Below are 19116 nucleotides of genomic sequence, written 5' to 3'. Positions count from 1 at the left end.
CCTAAGGGAAGGCTACTGCTCCAAGGAATGCCCTCTCTGGGGTAATCGCTGCTCAGGGCCCATCCCCTGGAGCCAGGCCAAGAGGAGAGTGGCTGTCCTCTACACACAGGCTTATGGTCAGCTCTCTTCTTGCCAGAACTACATATAGTATGAGCCAGCTGATGCAGGGTATTGGCATCACAAGGACAGAGTCAAATATGCTGGCTAAGTGGCCTTGAATGTATCCCAAGTATCCTTCGGCTGTTTATGTGAGGAAGGGCAGGCCAGTTAAAAGCAGGCTCTGGTAGTTGAGTTGTCTTTTATTAATCTCACACCACCCTTGGAAACCCTTTAAGGTGGTTCTGTCCCAAAGTTATAGATGGAGCAGCTGAAAACACCTTTCTAGAAGGCTGGCTGAGAAGGAAAGATTAGTGCTGCTCTGAAAATAAAAGCCTATTATTTCCCTTGAACTGAAACATCTGTTTTGGTTGCTAGAATCATGAGTTGTATTAAGAGGATATTTCAAGTGTTGCATTCTAAATATTTCGAAATGGTCAAGTTCTAGATACTAAAGCTATTCCTATAGAATTGTCACTGTAGTGGAGTGCAGAGAAAGGAAAGCTTTTAAGTTCATGCCGATTCCTCCAGTTTCAGTGACTGATACTATGGAGTTTATAACGGTATACATGGATTCATCTTTGACTGGAAAATGATCAACAACTTGCTTACTAACTGAACTCGACCTATAATACTGTAAATCGCGTGCTCAATATTCTTAGCTTCTAAAGGTACTTGGTTTAGCAAAGTAAGGCCAAAGACAGAACTGACCAGGATGATCCAAAGTAGTTCACCTATTTCTAAGTTACATTAGGACCAAAAAATAAAATAGAAATGAATGTGGCAAAGAGTTTAGCTATAGCGTAAAAAAATGAAATCAGCCTTACCCACTGCACCCGATGACTTTATTGTACAGATAGGACGGCAAGCCTTTCAGGTGAATGTTGTTATCCACGTACACATACTGTAGTTCTCGAGATCGACCTAAATCTGGATTAGAAAGAAAAGTACTATAATTCCTAGAAATACGTACCAGTACGATGTGAAATGTAAAATGTAATCCATAATATTAGAATACGTCAAAATTTCTATTCTGGAGGATAAATTGTTATAGATTTAACTGAACTCTGAGTGTGAAATTATGTCAGCTGGAATATTAGATTCTGCATCAGAAAACGTGACTGTAGAAAAATAACTTAACCCACCTGGACTTTGATTCCTTGGACTGTGAAATGAGATAACTGGGAAGAGAATATGATTATAGAGTTCCCACCTAAAAATTCTGTGACCTTTTATAGACAATTTTAATTTAAGAATAGTGGTTGTTGTAGGTCTGCATTCAGTTTCATTTTTCTCCAATGGAAAAAAGGTGATATGAACAAAGCTGGCTGGTCAGCCTAGCCCAGCTTAGTTCTACCCCTGTATCACCTACTGCGTCTCACCTCCCCCGGGTAGAGAGAGGGGAGCAGAGGTGAGGGAGGGCTAGGGATCAGGCCCTGGCTGGGCTGAAGTCTCTGGAGCAGGTCAGTGTCGGAATGGACAGACTGCCCAAGGCTGTAGGGGGAGGAAGAAGCAAAGGGAACCCTAAATCCCAGTCCCCTAGTGAGGGGTGAAGATGAAATGGACAATTCCTGCAGGCCAGTGAGTAAGGACTGGAATGGGTATTGCTACAAAGAAAACCACAAGCCCAGAATGGAGTCACTTATGCTAGGCCACGTCACCAAACCAGGCCTTAATACCTAACCTAATTACAGTTTCAACCTCCCTCAGGAATGTAACCTTTAACCGGTCAACATGGAATTTCCTGGTAAGCACTAAGAAATTTACTGCTAGACCCCATCTGTTCCCCTCAGCAGGGCTACCTTGCCTAAAACAATGCATTCTTTCCTAATAATTTCCTTTTCACTGCGCCCTCTCTGCCTTTAAAAACTTTTCATTTTTTGCAGCTTGACGGAGCTCCTTTCGACTTGCTAGGTGGGATGCTGCCCCGTTATCACTTAATACAACCAATTAGCTCTTCAAATGTACTCAGTTGACTTTCTGTTATTTAACAGTATGTAGGAGGGATGGGAAGATGTAAGAAAGGGGGTCCAGAAAGAGGGGTCTGCAACAAGAACAGGTGTGCCAGAAAGAGAGAGAATCCAGATGTTTTCCAGAAGCAGCGGGCAATGAGGGAGCAATGGCTGGAGGAGGACTCGGTGAAGAGACAAGCACCGAGTAGTGAAGGCGATCTCTGGCCAACACAGGCAGCAGTCAGAGACACTTCCAAGTGTTGAGGTCATCCCTTCCTGCCTACTGTGTGCCCAAGAATGTTCCACCAGCTTTCCTTTCTACTCCTAGTGCTCACTGTGTGGGGCTCTTTGTCTTCACTGCCACAGAACAGAGTCCTCTGCAGCCTTGCTAAACCCTCCACTCTCTGAATCAAGAACACAATCTTGGAAAAATCTTCTGGAGTTTGCTTGTGCCAACAGGCAATAGGCTGAAGGACATCTCTTCCCTCTAGACCCACAGTTTGGGAAAAGACAGAGGCCCAGATAGCTGAATTAGGAGGTTCTTCAATATATTTACATTTCAAAAGGAAACCCATTTACCCATTAAGGACCTTAAGGATAGAGATATGAATATGATATAATATAGATGTAGACAGGCAGGAAAAATGATAAAAATCACTGCTCTAGGGAGGCTTGTAGAAAGTCTCATGGGTTCACAGTGGGTTCTGGACAATCTGTTACAGAAAGTGGGAGGGGTGACAGAAGACTGAGGTGAAGAAGGGTTCCTCGCGGGACAGGGAGGGAAGGGTCCATCTAGCCTCCTCCTTCCCACCGCTCGTCCTATCACAATGATCCTGATAATCCTGTCCAGGACTAGCACAGGAGCAAGACACAAAAAGAGGAACCAAAGCTGGGAGTGCTGGGAGGCATCAAAAGGGGAAGTGGCAACTCTCAGGGAGAAAAAATAATTTCCGGGCTACTGGCTAGAGATGCCCCTCCCCAGTGTGGTGGCTTAACAAGATCTAACAAACAGAATAGGCAGAAATGGTGCGTGATTTCAGACAGTAAACCACAGAAGGCAACGTGGCTTCCTCTTTGCTCTCTGCCTTGGATCACTCATTCTGGAAGAAGACAACTTCCTGGTCATGAGGGCCCTCCCAGAGATCTCTGGAGAGGAAATGGGGCCATCTTGGAAGCAGCCCCCCACCCCCACCCCAGGTGAAGTGTTCTGATTACTACAGTCCCAAGCCTATGTAAATATTCTGTTCCTCCTCAAAATCTTGCATATTAATTTTAGCATCCACCAATGGATCTTGTTTGCAATAATTACTGTATGGTATTTATCTAACAGTGATATCTCATTACCGTCCTTCTGTAAGGAAGAGCCTTCCCTTCCTTCCCATTTATTTTTTATATCAGTATGGATTCATGGATATTTATTTTATCATAAGGACTAAAAACCCAATACCATTATGATTTATCAGTCAAAATGTTCCAGTTTTGGCAACTAGGAGCAGCTTAAGGTTGCTTCTTACGTTCTTTTAACAAATTTTCATCCCTTTTTGAGCACTTCCTTACTTTCTGGCACAAGATGTCCCAAGCTCAGCTTGTATTTTCCCTCCTCAAACCCTGACATCAACTACTTTCTTCAAGGAGTCTTGATTCCTTTTCTTGGGGCATAAGTGTTTATAAACCATGATCTGAGTGCTGTGCGTGCTCATTACTATGGGAGTGCCATTCCTTCTAGAATCTCTTAGCAGACAGACCTATAAAACATATGGAAGTATAAGCATCTGCATATACACCTACATCGGTATTGCTGGAGGCATACCCTCAGCATCAATCCCTCGAAGTAGACTTGCTGGGTCAAAAGATGGGTGGATTCCTGGTACTTCCCTCCTGAAGGATTCTACCAATCTGCTTCCCCTCCAGCAATGTATGAAGGCACTGCCTTTCTCACACCCTCAACTTTCAAAACATGTTATCCTATTTAAAAGTTTTTGTCATTCTGATAGATGAGAAGTGATATCTTGGCATTGTCTTCATTTGCATTTCTCTAATTATAAGTGTGAACATTTTCAAATATGTCTGAGGGCCATTTTTACATATATTTTTGTGAATTGTTCATAGTTTATGTGTCTGTTCTTTCACTTATTAGCCACGGGAGCAGAGCTTCAGTCTGTGAGACGTTAAATGGCACAGCAGTGCCTAGCCCCTCAACCTTACCAGGTTGTTATGACAACTGAATGTGAATGTAATCTGTGAAAGTTAAATCACTACACAATATTTTTTGAAGCATAAGAATATATATACTACATGTAAATAATGTATACTCTTACATTAGTAAATGTGTAGAAACATATCTGCCGGCATAAAAGGGTATAAATTTATAGAACATAGATGGAAAAAATAGAGATAAAAATACAGAATTCACTTGCATTGAAAAAGGCCTCAACATTACCCAAAGAATTCCTCTTCTAGATTTCTTCACTACTTCTCTGATGTTACTACAAATCCTATCATCACAAATAGACATCTGTAGACTTGAAAGGCATACAGAAAACTGGAATTTTTCCAAAAAATGAAACTACATTGATAAAACGCAAAAAGCTCTGGTTTCAGATTTGCCTTTCAGAGTCCCTATGGGACTCGAGGAAAGATTTCTTTACTTGAGCTTCTGCAGCAGTGAAGAGTGTAGGATACTAATTAATGGAGTAAGAACAGTCTTGGAGTCAGACAACCTGGGTCTGAATCCCCGTTCTTCTATTTACTAAATGGGTGTCCTCAGTTTCCCTAACCATATAAAGGAGAAAATAATGCTCTATTTTTTTTAAAGATTTATTTATTTATTTTAGAGAGAAAACACAAGGTGGGGGAGAGAGAATCCCCAGTGGACTCTCTGCTGAGCACAGAGCCCGACACGGGGCTCGATCCCACGACCCTGAGACTGTGACTTGAGCCAAAACCAAGAGTTGGACACTCAACCAACTGAGCCACTCAGGTGCCCCAATAATGCTGTCTCTTAAGTTTGGTAAGAATTACTAACAAAGTTTCTAAATTATCAAGCAGAATCCTTGGCATACACCTTCCCCAATATATGGCAATTATTATTATTCTCATTATTAATAGGTGACATATTTGGAAGAGTGGCCCTACAGCAGAAGGCCAATTAAAAGAGAATTCTCCTTGGCATGCAGCAAAAGGCACTAACACTTTTCTATAGTTTAATTGCACAGAAAAGAGTTGGAGGCAACAGCCTCTAGAGACAGTGATTCATCCCCTTGAGTCAAGGACACAAAATGGGACATGACAGAGGAAGCACCTCTCCCCTCTAATACACACAAAAGAGCTTGTGCAAATGAAAAGAGGCTACATGCAAGGATCATAATACAAAATTAAATAAAAGCTGACACTGGCTACTTCCTATATGGTTTTGTCTTCTTTCCTACCCTAGTTTTATAGGGGAAAAAATGAAGAGTCAGTGATTTAAAAATACTATATGGTTTCGATCTTATCTTAGATTTTTCGATAGTCCAGAGAATTCTTTTTGTATCTCCTGACCGCTTTGGGGAGTGTTCTTTTTTATATATGCCCTTCATGGAATGAATGATTTTCTACCGAAGCTGAAAGAAAACATGACTCAGTTGTGATCAAATCTATCACACAGTAGTAAGTGTAACACCACACGGACATGAATATTTAATATAAACACTTAACCTTTCCAAATAACACAATCTCATACAGAGTACAGGATGTGGTGGGCTAGGAGTCAGAACGGAGTCTGAACCCTGGCTTTCTACTTTCTAACTGCTTCAAGACACAGGGACAGGGGCAAATCAAATGCTCCTAGCCTGTTACCTCCTCTGCAAAACCAGACAGTAATACTTATCTCACAGGCTTGTCAAGAAGCCTCAACAATGTATACAACACCAGCCTGATCCCTTGCATAATAACTGGTTCTCGATATAGCTTAGTCTTTTACCTCTGTCCCCTGAATGTAAAGAGAAGATCACAAAACAGAGTGCAAGATCATAAAGAGAAGCAGGCAACTCTTGCTTTAGCTGACCCAGCACAGCCTAATGGCCAGGCCAAGACCCCTAAACAGCCGGCTAGATCACAGGCTGTCCGGGCAGAGCTGTGACAGTCTCATGAGGGCATGCTCTCGGCCAAACACCCTTCCACTGGCAAAACCCCAAGCACAATGGAGTGGCATTTTATAATCATAATGAGGATGAAATGTAAGTATTTCTCTCTGAAAAAGTTTGAAATATTTCTTCTGTTTTTAAGAGAGAAAAACCTTCACTCGATAATTAACTTTGGAAGAGGCCATTTGTGTACTAGCTAACAAGCTGGTTTGTTTTCTTCCTTCTGTTAATTTTAATATACTACTACCTTGCAATAAATATACCAGGTAATAATATTTTTTAAAGTTCCTGTGCAAAAATGCTCAGTACTTGAACTTTATAAAGCAAGGAAGTTGCCCATATGCATAGATGCTAAAGCAACAAAGAACTTTTTCATGTGGCTTTTAAAAGGGCTGTACTGTGTCTAAAATGTTTCCCCTTTTTTCCCAGACGCACAGATCAAAGTATTGTTAACTTAGAAATTAGCAAAAGCTAGCGGTCCTGCACAAACTCCAATTCTTTTTTTTTTCAACTTCAAGGCCCTGGCATATGCAGTCCACATGGCTGAAGATGGAACAAAAGCTCCTATGTATCTAGGTTACTGCTCTTTTAACTAAACTGTAAAAGCAGGCGCGGGATGCCAGCATGGGCCAGAACTTCACAGGATCTGTTTACTGCACACTTACCAGTATGAAACTCATTTATTTTATCAGAAGGTGAATGATGCATCCTCTTCCACAAAATGATGGGGTAACAGAAACTACAACATCAAAGCACAGACCCACAGAGTTTGTTTGCAAGACTGTCCATGTCACATCAAGTATCATACTTTAATCAGTCAGATGTATTACTAGTCACGATTACATTTTTAAATGTAATTATAAAGTGTGGGTTTCTTTACAATGAATTCAGAGTAATATACAAGTGTATTCCAAAACTGTCTTTAAAACAAGTTTAAAAATTTACCTACATGGCTTTTATGAAGAGAACTTTTCAACCACTTTTCCAGAAGAATGACTTTTTTTAAGTGTTAGTTTCTTTTTTAATTATTGAAGCACAGTTGACATACAGTGTTAGTTTCTTTAAACATATGCACACATACTCCATTAAATCTTTTACATAACCATATTCTTTCTGATCTACTCAACTTGTACAAAGATTTCACAGTGAATTATAATTCAATAAGATGCTTTCTACATAGATCATCAACAACTGTTAAAATAAATGGATTTTAATGAATTTGAATGACTGAAGGTTTCTTTTGCTGTTGGTTTAAATATTCAAGCATCAGCATCTCTAATTCTTTTTCTTTCTTTCTTTTTTTTTTTTCAGCATCTCTATTTGTGTTGCATAGTTCAGGTGACAGAGAAATTATAATGAGCAACGAGCGAGACACTGTACTAAATGCTTGGGGTATAAAAGTGAAGACACACACAGTCCCAACCCTTTCTTTTCTTTTTTTTAAGATTTTATTTATTTATTTGATAGAGACAGAGATAGCAAGAGCAGGAACACAAGCAGCGGGAGTGGAAGAGGGAGAGCAGGCTTCCCGCCGAGGAGGGAGCCTGATGTGGGTGGGACTCGATCCCAGGACCCTGGGATCATGACCTGTGCCAAAGGCAGACACTTAACGACTGAGCTACCCAGGCGCCCAACTCTTTCTAACGGTCTAGCAAAACAATAAAAATAGCTCACGTTGACCACATGCTTACATAGTACTTATGAGTGATAGTGTTTTAAATGGATCTTATTTAATTCTCACAATAGTGCTATGAAGTAGGTATTCATTTTGCCCTGTTCCTAAAACTTAAGACAGATTAATTAGCCTTTTTAAGCCCAAGATCACACAGCAATTAAATGGCAGGCCCAGAATTTAAAAGCAGATGGCCTGGTTCACCATGATGTTAGCTCGACAGCCTCCCCAAACACATCATTTCCATATAAGCAGGAAACTCCCACATCACGTAGGAGGCAATACTCCCCAGCAAGCTGCATGGGTGTGGGTGGTGTGGGTGCCAGAGGACAGGCACTGTGCCCAAGCATCCAGGTGTGATGTGAGGATATACTGTCAAGGAGATACATGATGAACAAAATATCCCTTTGCTTCCTTTATTTTTTTATCTTTTTTTTCCCCTTTGCTCCCTTTAAAAGACCAGAAAACTGGTGAGGGTAGTTCTGACTTACAGATTTACAGCAGTAATTTCAAGAAATACCAAGAATTCCCTCAGAGAAGACCGCAGAGAAGGAGACTTCATGCTGACTGTCCAGCAGACTCAGGAATTACAACAGCGAGTCTCTGAGCACCGTGGCCGTCCGCATGGAGAAAACAATGCCCTCATTTTGCATCTCATCCTGAGCTGTTGCCCAGCTGGACTTATACCTGTTTTTTTCCTGCCCCCCAAAACTGAAGACTTTTACTAAAAATTATGACTGATAGAAACTCCAGGTGTTTGCTTTAGAGTCCACTGACATCTTCCAGATTTTTCTAGGACTGTACATTCTTGTCACTATTTTAAAAACTCTGAGTTCCACAATCAAATTAACGAAAACTTTGCTGGCAAAGATTCTGCTCAAAGATCTAGCCCTCCTATTTATTTTTCTAAATTTCACATCTGTATTACTATATTCCCTATGCTGGGGTGCCTGGGTGGCTCAGTCAGTGAAGCGTCTGCCTTCGGCTCAGGTCATGATCCCAGGGTCCTGGGTTGGAGCCCTGCATCAGGCTCTCTGCTCAACAGGGAGCCTGTGTCTCCCTCTCCCTCTGCCTGCTATGCCCCATGCCTGTGCGTGCACTTTCTCTCTCAAAAATAAATAAAATCTCATATTTCCTATGCTGTACATTACATCACTGTGTGTATTTATTTTATTACTGGTAGACTGTACCTCTTAATTCCCTTCACCTATTGTGTCCATCACTCCATCCCCTCTACTCTGGCAACCATAAGTTTATTCTCTGTAGCAATCTATGTTCTCTGTATTTATGAACAAAACTCATAGATAGTTAATAAGTTTGTTAGACTCTTAGTTTGTGTTGTTTTTTAGATTCCACATATAAGTGAATTCATACAGTATTTGTCTTTCTCTGATTTATTTCACTTAGCATAATATCCTCTAGGTCCATCGATGTTGTCACCAATAGCAAGATTTCATTCTTTTTTATGACTAATATTCCATTGTATGTACATATTACATCTTCTTTATCTACTCATCTATCAATAGACACTTAGGTGGCTCTCATATCTTAGCTATTGTAAATAATGCTGCAATGAACATAAGGGTACATATGTCTTTTTGAATTAGTGTCTTACTTTTCTTTGGATAAATATCTAGAAGTGGAATTGCTGGGTCATAAGATACTTCTATTTTTAATTTTTTGAGGAACCACCATACCGTTTTCCAGAGTGGCTGCACCAATTTACATTCCCACCAACAGTGCACAGTGTTCCCTTTTCTTCACATCTAACATGTTCCTTGCCAACACTTGTTATTTCTTGTCTTTTTGATGCTAGTCATTCTGACAGGTGTGAGGTGATATATCAAACTGTGGTTTTGATTTGCATTTCCCTGATGATGAATGATGTTGAGCATCTTTTCATGTGTCTGTTTGCCATCTGGATGTCTTCTTTGGACAAATGTCTATTCGGGCCCTTTGCCCATTTTTTAATCAGTTTATTTTTTGATATTGAGGTTTAGGAGCTCTTTGTATATTTTGGATGTGAACCCTTTATCAGATACATCATTTGCAAATATCTTCTCCCATTCAGTAGGCTGCCTTTTCAGGGTTTTTTGTTTTTTTGGGGTTTTTTTTTTTTTTGGTGGTTTCCTTCACTGTGCAAAAGCTTTTAGTTTGATATAATCCCATTTGTTTATTTTTGCCTGAGGAGACGGATCAAAAAAAAAATCACTAAAACGAATGTCAAAGGGGTTAACTGCCTATGTTTTCTTCTAGGTGTTTTATGCTTTAAGGTCTTATATCTAAGTCTTTAATCCATTCTGAGTTTATTTTCATATATGGTATAAGAAAGTGGTCCAGTTTCATTCTTTCGCATGTTGCTATACAGTTTTCCTAATACCATTTCTTGAAGAGACTATCTTTTCCTCACTGTCTATTCTTGTCCACTTTGTCGAAAATTAACTGACCATGTAAGTGTGGGCTTATTTCTGGGCTTTCTATTCTATTCTATTGATTTATGCATCTGTTTTTGTGCCCGCACCATACTGTTTTGATTACTACAGCTTTGTAACATGGTTTGAAATCAGGTAGCATGATACTTCCAGCTTTGTTCTTTTCTCAGGATTGCTTTGGCTATTTGGGGTCTTTTGTGGTTCCATACAAATTTTAGGGTAATTTTTTCTAGTTCTATGAAAAATGCCATTGGTATTTTGATAGGAATTGTACTGAATCTGTAGGTTGCTTTGGGTGGTATGGACATTAGAACAATATCACATTTGTACCCTTTAAAGAATGAGCAGCAGTTCTCTCTTGTTTTAAACTGGTATTTAAGAAAACGGCTAACTTTTTCGTATTAATCACTTCCTCATCCCCAAATCCTATTCCAAAACTTTAGAGAAAAAATATACTCTAGGTGACTTATCTCTTCACACATTAGCACAGTACAGTCAATGTTGGCCCATGCTACAGAAGCCATATTAAATAACCATACTAACTTCCTAAGAAAACCTTAAGGCAACAGCAAAGACCCAATGTGATGAAAGAAAAACAAAGCAGAGGTATCATTAAGACAGTGGAAAAGGGTCAGATGAGTAAGCAGCACAAAGGCAAATAAACAATTTTTGTTACAAATACTTGCAAGAAGACAGAGTCCAAAAAAGAGCACTGAATATCCATTTTCTTAAAGAAATACAAGAGTCATAATAACTTTATTCCTGAAACAAGGTCTGCATGGGCTTGAATTAACAGAATAACTCTCACTATTTCCCATTACAATTTTTGAGCCTTGTTTTCAAACCCTTTTTTCCTCCCTGTTCATTATGCCTTTGATTAGAGACGTACCCAACAATCCCCACAGAACACGGAACAGAACATGATTTTAGTGGAATGTTCGGGTCTCTCCTTGGAAAGCAGTCATCATGACTTCTACTCAAACACAGGACTAGTTCCAACCACTGGGATTTCTGATCTGTACTAGAACAAATGTTTTAAGCATGGAGACTTATTTAAGGCTACACAACTTTGCAAATAGTTCCCATTAAACAAAGACCTCAAGGCAGTAGTTCTTCAAACTGCAAATCAAATACATTCATGGTTCAGCAAAGTACAGTTTACATCTCTAAGTCTGAGATTACAGAATTATTACCTGGTTTCCATCTAGTTTCCATACTGGCTTTGCTTGGACTGAAATATTTTCTTAAAAAATAGGAAAGAGCAATTCTCTTCCTGACTTTCTAAGCTGATACAGAGCAAAATAGAACAAGAAGCAATAGAAAAACCAAGTATAGTTAACATATTTGTGTCTAATACGCCATTTGCAATGAAAGAAGGGACTTCAGCGTAAGTTTTGAAAATGCCTAGAAGCTACTTTCTAAAACTGCACCCTACTTGTTATAAACCATTTTGTTTTTTCTAGACAAGGTATCTAAACCCTATAAAGGAAAAAGCAACTACAACTACTACAGAAAACTGAAGTGACTGCCTGTTATGGGATAAAAGGCCAGTTTTACCTCCCTATCAAAGTCATGGTATATGACCCATAGCAACAATGGAACAGTCACACAGAATAACTCTTCCAGAGAAAATACACACTGCACTACCAGAATCTCCAAGGACGGGCTCTAGGACTGGTTTAGAAACCGAAATAGTTTCCTGTTAGTAGGAAGCTATTCTCCACTAAGTTTTGGCTTCAGTATATGGTAGTTTATGTACTAGAATATTCTATATATCTCAGTGTCATTTGCCAAATGTTCTTCGTTAAGAATTTGTTCACTGTTTTTCTAACAGGCAAAAATTCCACCTGGTGGGGCGCCTGAGTGGCTCAGTCAGTTAAGCGTCTGCCTTCAGCTCAGGTCATATCTCAGGGTCCTGCGATCAGGCCCCACATTGGACTCACTGCTCAGTGGGGAATCTTCTCCCTCTCCCTCTGCCCCTCCCTGTCACCCATGTTCTCTCTCTCTCAAATAAAAATCTTTAAAAAAATTCTACCTTCTCACGTGGGGGTAACTTTTGTCTTCTCATTTTCTTAAACTACAGGAGTTACTGACATTGAGTTTAGATGACACAGCACTTCCTGGGGGCTAACTAAAGGATGCTCTTCCATAGCCAATTTGTGCCTGGGCAACCTCACAGTACTTATATCTATTATTCATCATTAAATAAGTTGTGAACATTACTGAATAATCAGGCTTATTTAATTATACAAGAGAGACCAGGAACACCTGGTAAAAAAGACTTAGAGGAAAAAAACCCTTTCCTTTGTATTTTCCTACCTTTCAGAAGCCCAGAGGTGAGTCACAACTCTGAGAACTATTTAGTATGCAGAACTATATTGAATCAACAACAAATACTCTCATTTCAAAACCTCTAGTAAATATCATAGCATGAGGCTCAAGTGATTAGTTTCCCTCTCCTCCTCACCGATAGTCACCCCTGTGGAAAAAGCTTCTGTTTGTAGACTGATCTGTCACTCAATTATCATGGTATCGTTAGAATAGGAGCATTCTTCTTTCTTGATGCATCTCTTCATCTTTAAAAGAATGTCCTCGAAGAGTGTTATGGCTTAGCTAGTCTTACACATTATTTAAGTCACCCTATATATACCTTCTGTAGTTGCTTTCTGAAGATGCTGAAATATGACATTCTTTTTTTCCCCCCCCATGAAGCCAGAGATAAAAACTTGCTTTTCTTCTAAGCCAACTTTCTTTGGTGAGCAACCAAATTCAGTAAGTAACTCCCCAAAATAGGATTCCTACGTCCAATCCCAGGCAGAGATATTATAGCACCCATTTCATAAGCCTTCAAGTTCCTGTACTATGCTCACAGAATCACATTTAAACATAAGAGACTTCTATTTGAAAACTTCAGTTGTGTGTGTGCATGCATGTATACACACAGTATCTCCTAACTACTGTAAAGAGACATCCTTATTTGCTAGGTTTCCAAGAACAGTTCAGTTGTCTGAGGAAAGGCAGTGCCTGCAGCCGCATGCTTCATTTGACTCTGTCCGCCATAGTTCATAGCATTAGACAGCTTTTGTTTATCAGAAAGGAGTTCAAAGAAATGTTTCAAGTGCACAAACTCTGTGGAAAGACAGCTATGGATTTAATTATTTCTCTCCGAAAGATCTAGTTGAACCCCCTTTCCAAAGCCACCCTCGTGGTATTAAAAAACAAAAAGGAAAACAAAAACTCCCACAAAACCGAAAAACAACATGGAGAAGATTGCTGATATTTCTGTCAGATTCATTTTCATCATCTTCACAGATTATCCTGTCTCCAATCTCCCGAAGCCCTCTCTGGCGGTCTCACCCACTTCTTTACAAAGGTTCACTCAGTGTAACAGGGGAGAAAGGCCACTAGTGCTCATATTTGCTTCCTAACCTTGGGCTCCTGCTGTTCTCAAAGAATCAGTCTGAGACCAGGCCTGAGCACTGCTTCAGGCAGCCTGTTTCTTTCTAAGTGGACAATTTTTCTCCTCTTCCTCTTGCTTGTATGTCTTTCTCTGGTAAAATCAACCCTTACCCACAGGTCTGTGTCCTGCCAGGGCCATGAGCCTTGTGAGCTGGGATGGCACCCAGAGGAATGTGAAACCGCTTCTATCTCCTGGGCTCTCTGTGGCCCCAGGCTGGAGAGCTGTGGTCACCTTGATGTTGCGAGGGACCCTCCTCAGAACCCAGAGCAGATCCTCCTGCCTCTTATGCTCTTTGACACCATATCGACCAGTTCACAAAGGAAAATCTCTCCAAACACAGAGGCAAGGTTTTGGGGTTGACAAGACCCCTAGAGACAGAGACCAATCTGCAAGGCTCTACTCACCACTGAACCCCAGTGCTGAAGAAGAGACGCCCACATCCTCGCCCACACCAGCACTTACCACAGGGCACACAGAAGATGCCCCAGCAAATAACTGACTGAGGTGCCAAAGCAGAAGAGCAGCAAGGCAATGTGTCGTGGACTCTACCTTCTACCTAACGATCATTTCTATCACCTTGCACCAGCCACTGCCACGCCTGCCATCTGCTGCTGTAGGCATGCAGCATGATACACAAGGTTACTCCTCGGCACTACAAACCAACAGCCATCAAGTTCCTATTGGAATGGCTTCTCTCTTCTCCCAACACCACTGCCACTGCCACCACAGCACATGCTTGGCTGTGTCACTGCTAAAACGACAGGTTAGAAGAGTGGCAAATGACCATGGTAATAAGGAGTCATGGCTGGATGAACTACAGTGAGGTAGGGAGAACAGGTAAGATGAAGGGCATGGAGCCTGGCTGGACCTGAGGCAGGACCCACAGGCTAAAGACTGGTAAACAAGATTCATGTAGTTTAAAAAGTCCGATTGTATACGGGATTCTAGGCAGAACCCGGGCTCTCGAGCTAGATGGCATTCTGGTAAGTGTACCTCTGGACATGAGAACAGGGCTGTGGATCAGAGCCACAGGCAGCATGTAGTCAGTTGCTGATGAATGGTTTAGACTTGAGACAAAGCATATCTGAAAGAAGAAACAAGAAGACAAGAAAAACAAGTTGTGAACAGCACAAAAGTAAGGAATCAGGAACTCCACGGAGGTTGAAGGGGCCAGGCAAAGTAAGAAGAATGGCTAACACCAAGAAAGAACTAGATAACAGGTCTCTGGCCTAAGCTTTTATAAGATTTTTCTTGTTGTAGAACCTGCTGATGATAGATTAGAAATAAGTAACTGGGAGCACCTGGCTGATGTCCAGAGTGGGTAGGTGAGACAAAGCTATACCCTCTGGCAGACAGACCCTGCTAAGCAAGTAGAGACAGAGACTGAATTGGGCCAACTAGAGTGTCCATACGAGTATTTGAATACAAAATGGCTGCCCAAATTTGACACTGGAGGTGGCTATACAATTAGAAAGATGCTCAGTATGGTTCAGCCCTATTCCTTTTTTCTTTTCTTTCTTATTTTGTTTTTAGAGGAGGGAGAGAGGGGTAGGTGGAGGGGCAGAGAGAGAATCTTAAGCAGGCTCCATGCCCAGCAGAGAGCCTGACGTGGGGCTCGATCTCACAACCCTGAGATCATGACCTGAGCTGAAATCAAGAGTTGGGTGCTTATCCAAATGAGCCACCCAGGCGCCCCAAGTTCAGCCCTATTCCAAATGAGGTCCCTTCGCAGAGGGATCATGCCTGGGATGTGGAGATAGCATGTCAAGATGGAAAGAATGTGGAGTTTAGAATCAGAAAGAGTCTGAAACTCAGTTCTGTCTCTCACTAGCTGTGATTCTGGGTGGGTTACTTCTCTGAATCTCAATTTCCTCATCTGTAAACAGGTTGTCAATAGGTTTTGTAATAACAGGCTCTGTAATGATTAAATTAGAGAGCCTCTGTACTGTGCCTAACAGAATATCTAATTCAATAAATGATTGTTCTTACAAAGAGTTGCAGTAGTATTACTCATGGAGACACTCCTTATAGATGTGGTCAGTAGTAACAACAACAGTAATAAAAATAATTCTATGAACAATAGTATGGGCAACTCCAGACTTAACAAGCGAATCTGTTTCTGGGAACACCTGAGAGTCAAAGCATGGTTGCCTATAATGGGACGTCCAGCTTTACCTTGAATGCTGACGTTAGACCACTGAGTTCTACACCACGCAGATCAAATTGTCACATCCTTTACTTCCTTCCCCCCTCCCTTCCCTGATTCACCAATCAGCACTGACTGCGCCATCCTCGCCATCCCTTGGTAGGGAGTCGGCACTGGTACAGGCAACAGCTCTTAGGAAGTGGGAAACACAAGTTTGGTGGTTACTACAGAGGGTATGAATATGAGGAGGAGGATGGAACTTTTAAAAAAGCAGGATATGATAATCCACAAGTTTTATCTCCTCAGTTGAGTCGTCTGCATTTGTACAGTGCTTTAGAGTTCCTACATACACGCTATCTTATTGGACTTCAAAATAACTCTAAAGTCAACAGGATAAATGTTATTATTTCTGGTTTATGGATAAGGTAAATGAAGCTCAGAGAGGTTTTAGTGATTTACTCCAGGTCATGCACTGTGAGGTGGGGGAACCAGGCTAGAACCTGGATCTCTCAATTTGTAGGTTAGTGCTTGACTGCTGTAATTGTTTTATAACCTGTGGTTAAACCAGCAGGTACTTTTATTTTTTTAATCTATTTATATGTGATATTTTTCTCACTTAAAAGAAAGCTCTGGTTTCTGAGAAATGTAACTTGTTTCTGAAATGGTTTTATTTCATTTTGTTAATTTTATAAGTATAGAATTTAATTATATTTATAGAAAAGTAATCTTTTTAAATTGGATAATTATTTGGTATTATTCAAATTGATTTTCACATTTCCCAGTTATTTTTAGTTGAAAATAATATGTGTACTGTATTATGGTAGAAAATATTTCTTCTCAGGGACTAGCAAATTATTCACTTCACTGCCATCAGGAATGAATTATTCATTAATAAAAAATGCTTTTATGAGTAAAATCATAGGAGGCTTACTATGACAGCTTAGGGTTCTGTGGGGCCTCATATTTTAATTTTTTTAAAATGGCACCTTTGTTTCTTACAAGTTAACAAAATCATTCAATTCTCAGTGAAAATAAATGTATTCTTTTATTAAAATGGGCCTGCCACAGAAACCTACAGTGAATAATATGTTATTTGTTTGCCAGTGTGACATTTCTAGCTCAGCAGGCAGTTCGGCCAATTGTAAAGTTTTTAAAATTGTGTAGTCTGGTTATCTGACAATATTAATCATTAGGATACCCAATACAAATTTTTCTCTGTAGAATTCAACATCTAGACAGGTATCTTTGTACCAGCAGCTGTCCTTTCATATTGCTCAATAACCCCCATCAATTTTACAGTCATATATATATAATATATACACACATGTTTTCATTCCTTTTTTAGAGCAAATCATCTCATATTGCCTATATTTTGTCCCTAAACAACATTTATGCACAGATTTCTGTTTTAAAATATGAAATTCCAGACTGAAATAAACTTTGTTAACTGGGACTGATGCTTTGTTCACTATAAAAATGGATTTAGAGAGGCAATTCAGGATAAACAGAAAGAAGGCAACTACCCTATCCTTCCTAGTCAAGGACACAAGGGCTTTCCGTCTTAGTCTTTGGCTTTTTTGCTTTGCCAGATGAATACGATCACTTACCAAGTGGCAAAAATGCGAGACGGTTTCCAGCCATGGAGAGCTCATTGAGGCTGGGCAGGTGGCAGAGATGGCGCGGCACGCACCGTAGACGATTGCGGTCCACGGTGAGGTACTGCAGAGAAAGGCACAGGTGAAGCCTCTCGGGTAAAGTTAGCAAACGATTGGTAGAAATGTCTAGTGTCTGCAGCTCCTTCAAATCGCCAACCTCTACAACCAAAATCAAAATTAAGATAAATCGCATCCTGATTAAATTAAATAAAATGAATCAATACTGTTAACAGTTCAAAACAAATAAAATCAGTAGCTGTAGCAATTTCCACAGACATGAATGCCGAAATATGCAAATAATCCAACAGAGGTAGGTGTCTTTAATTAGCCTGCTGGAATTTTTTTTTTTAATGGAGAAGAGTGCTCGCCTAGAAAAAGGAGACACAAAGTAGTGAATATGAGCCAGAAGTCTGATACCCCGGTTTCTGATGCTTGATGAATCAAAAGTTGTTGCTAGTGTGGGAAAAGAAAAATTATAGTCACTTCCAGGTACCTGGTCTTTGATAATTTTGCGATTTTACCTTCTATCTAAGTAAAGAGTGGGAGCTTTAAAAACAAATTATAGTATCCCACCAAGTGTACCTTGTTTATATGAACTAGACAGAAAAATATCTGGACTGAGAGTTAAGATGTCTTTTGGAAAATTTCACAATGGCGAAGAATATAGTAAGATGAAATTGTTGGTAGGCAATATTTTTTGGATACTGTTGAGCCATATCGTTCTTTTTTTAAAAACCCACTCAAAGTATACACATCTTACGAAGATTTAATTTCATCCAAATGAAGTCCTTCCATTTATACTTTAATATTCCCTTATTAATGCTACCTATAGTTGTAATCTGTTCCATGGTGACTACAATTATGTCCCTGTATTACACCAAATCACTAAGTCTAAAGGTTGGGAAGTTCTTTACAAGGTACTCCATTCTTTTCAGGAAAAATCACTGCCATGAAGCCTCTCTGAGCCGAGTAAGCTCTGCTAAGCAATCTCTAGGGAATGGACGTTTACTCTGTGAAGACAGTACAATCTACTCAAGGTTCCACAGGAAGCACTGTGTAGGGCAAATCTACTTCTTCCACATTATGGAACTTCTAAGTTGAAGTCCACGGAGGCTGTCTCTTGGCCTTCTCTAATCCTGACCCTGTTCCATGAGCCATTCCCCTCAGGGTAAGGTTTCCCATGTTCTGGCCACTTTACTGCACCCCCTGGGCACATCCCAGTTTGTTCAGGGGTTGGGTTAGTATTAGCAATGTCTTCTCTACCGGACAGAAAATCTTCTGCCCTATTGGATGCCCAATTACACAGACTACCTTTTCTTACTGCTACAGACCACGGGTTGGCAAACTAGGGCTCACAGGAGAATCTGGCCTGTGGCCCGCTTCTATACTGTCTGCAAACTAAGACTGGTTTTTACATTTCTAAAAGGTGGCAAAAAAAACAGCAAAAACAAAAACAAAAAAGAATATGTAGCAGAGACCATATGTGGCCTGCAAAGCTTAAAAATACTTACTATCTTGCCATTTACAGAAAAAGTTTGTCAATCTTTGTTAGAGACTGTTACCCAGAGCATTTTTAGTA

At 40.3% G+C, this 19116-nt stretch overlaps 1 protein-coding gene across 5 annotated transcripts in view; it reads right to left on the bottom strand.

Moving 5' to 3' along the window:
* The window catches only part of LRRC28 (leucine rich repeat containing 28), a 160289-nt gene that overhangs the window by 41339 nt on the left and 99834 nt on the right, over positions 1-19116 (bottom strand). For 4 of the 5 annotated variants that reach the window (XM_025893158.2, XM_025893160.2, XM_025893159.2 and 1 more), the window contains exons 6-7: positions 17490-17696; positions 924-1026 (exon numbers count right to left, since the gene is read on the bottom strand). In XM_025893158.2, the coding sequence (XP_025748943.1) occupies positions 924-1026; positions 17490-17696 (310 nt within the window). The remainder of the gene's footprint in view (positions 1-923; positions 1027-17489; positions 17697-19116) is intronic. The other variant, XM_025893162.2, reaches the window with a different exon arrangement.

Source organism: Callorhinus ursinus, unplaced genomic scaffold (genome assembly GCF_003265705.2).
Source record: "Callorhinus ursinus isolate GAN/ISIS: 27379988/994484 unplaced genomic scaffold, GSC_fseal_2.0 scaffold47, whole genome shotgun sequence".
Taxonomy (NCBI): Eukaryota; Metazoa; Chordata; class Mammalia; order Carnivora; family Otariidae; genus Callorhinus; species Callorhinus ursinus.
This window is presented reverse-complemented; position numbering and strand designations above follow the sequence as displayed.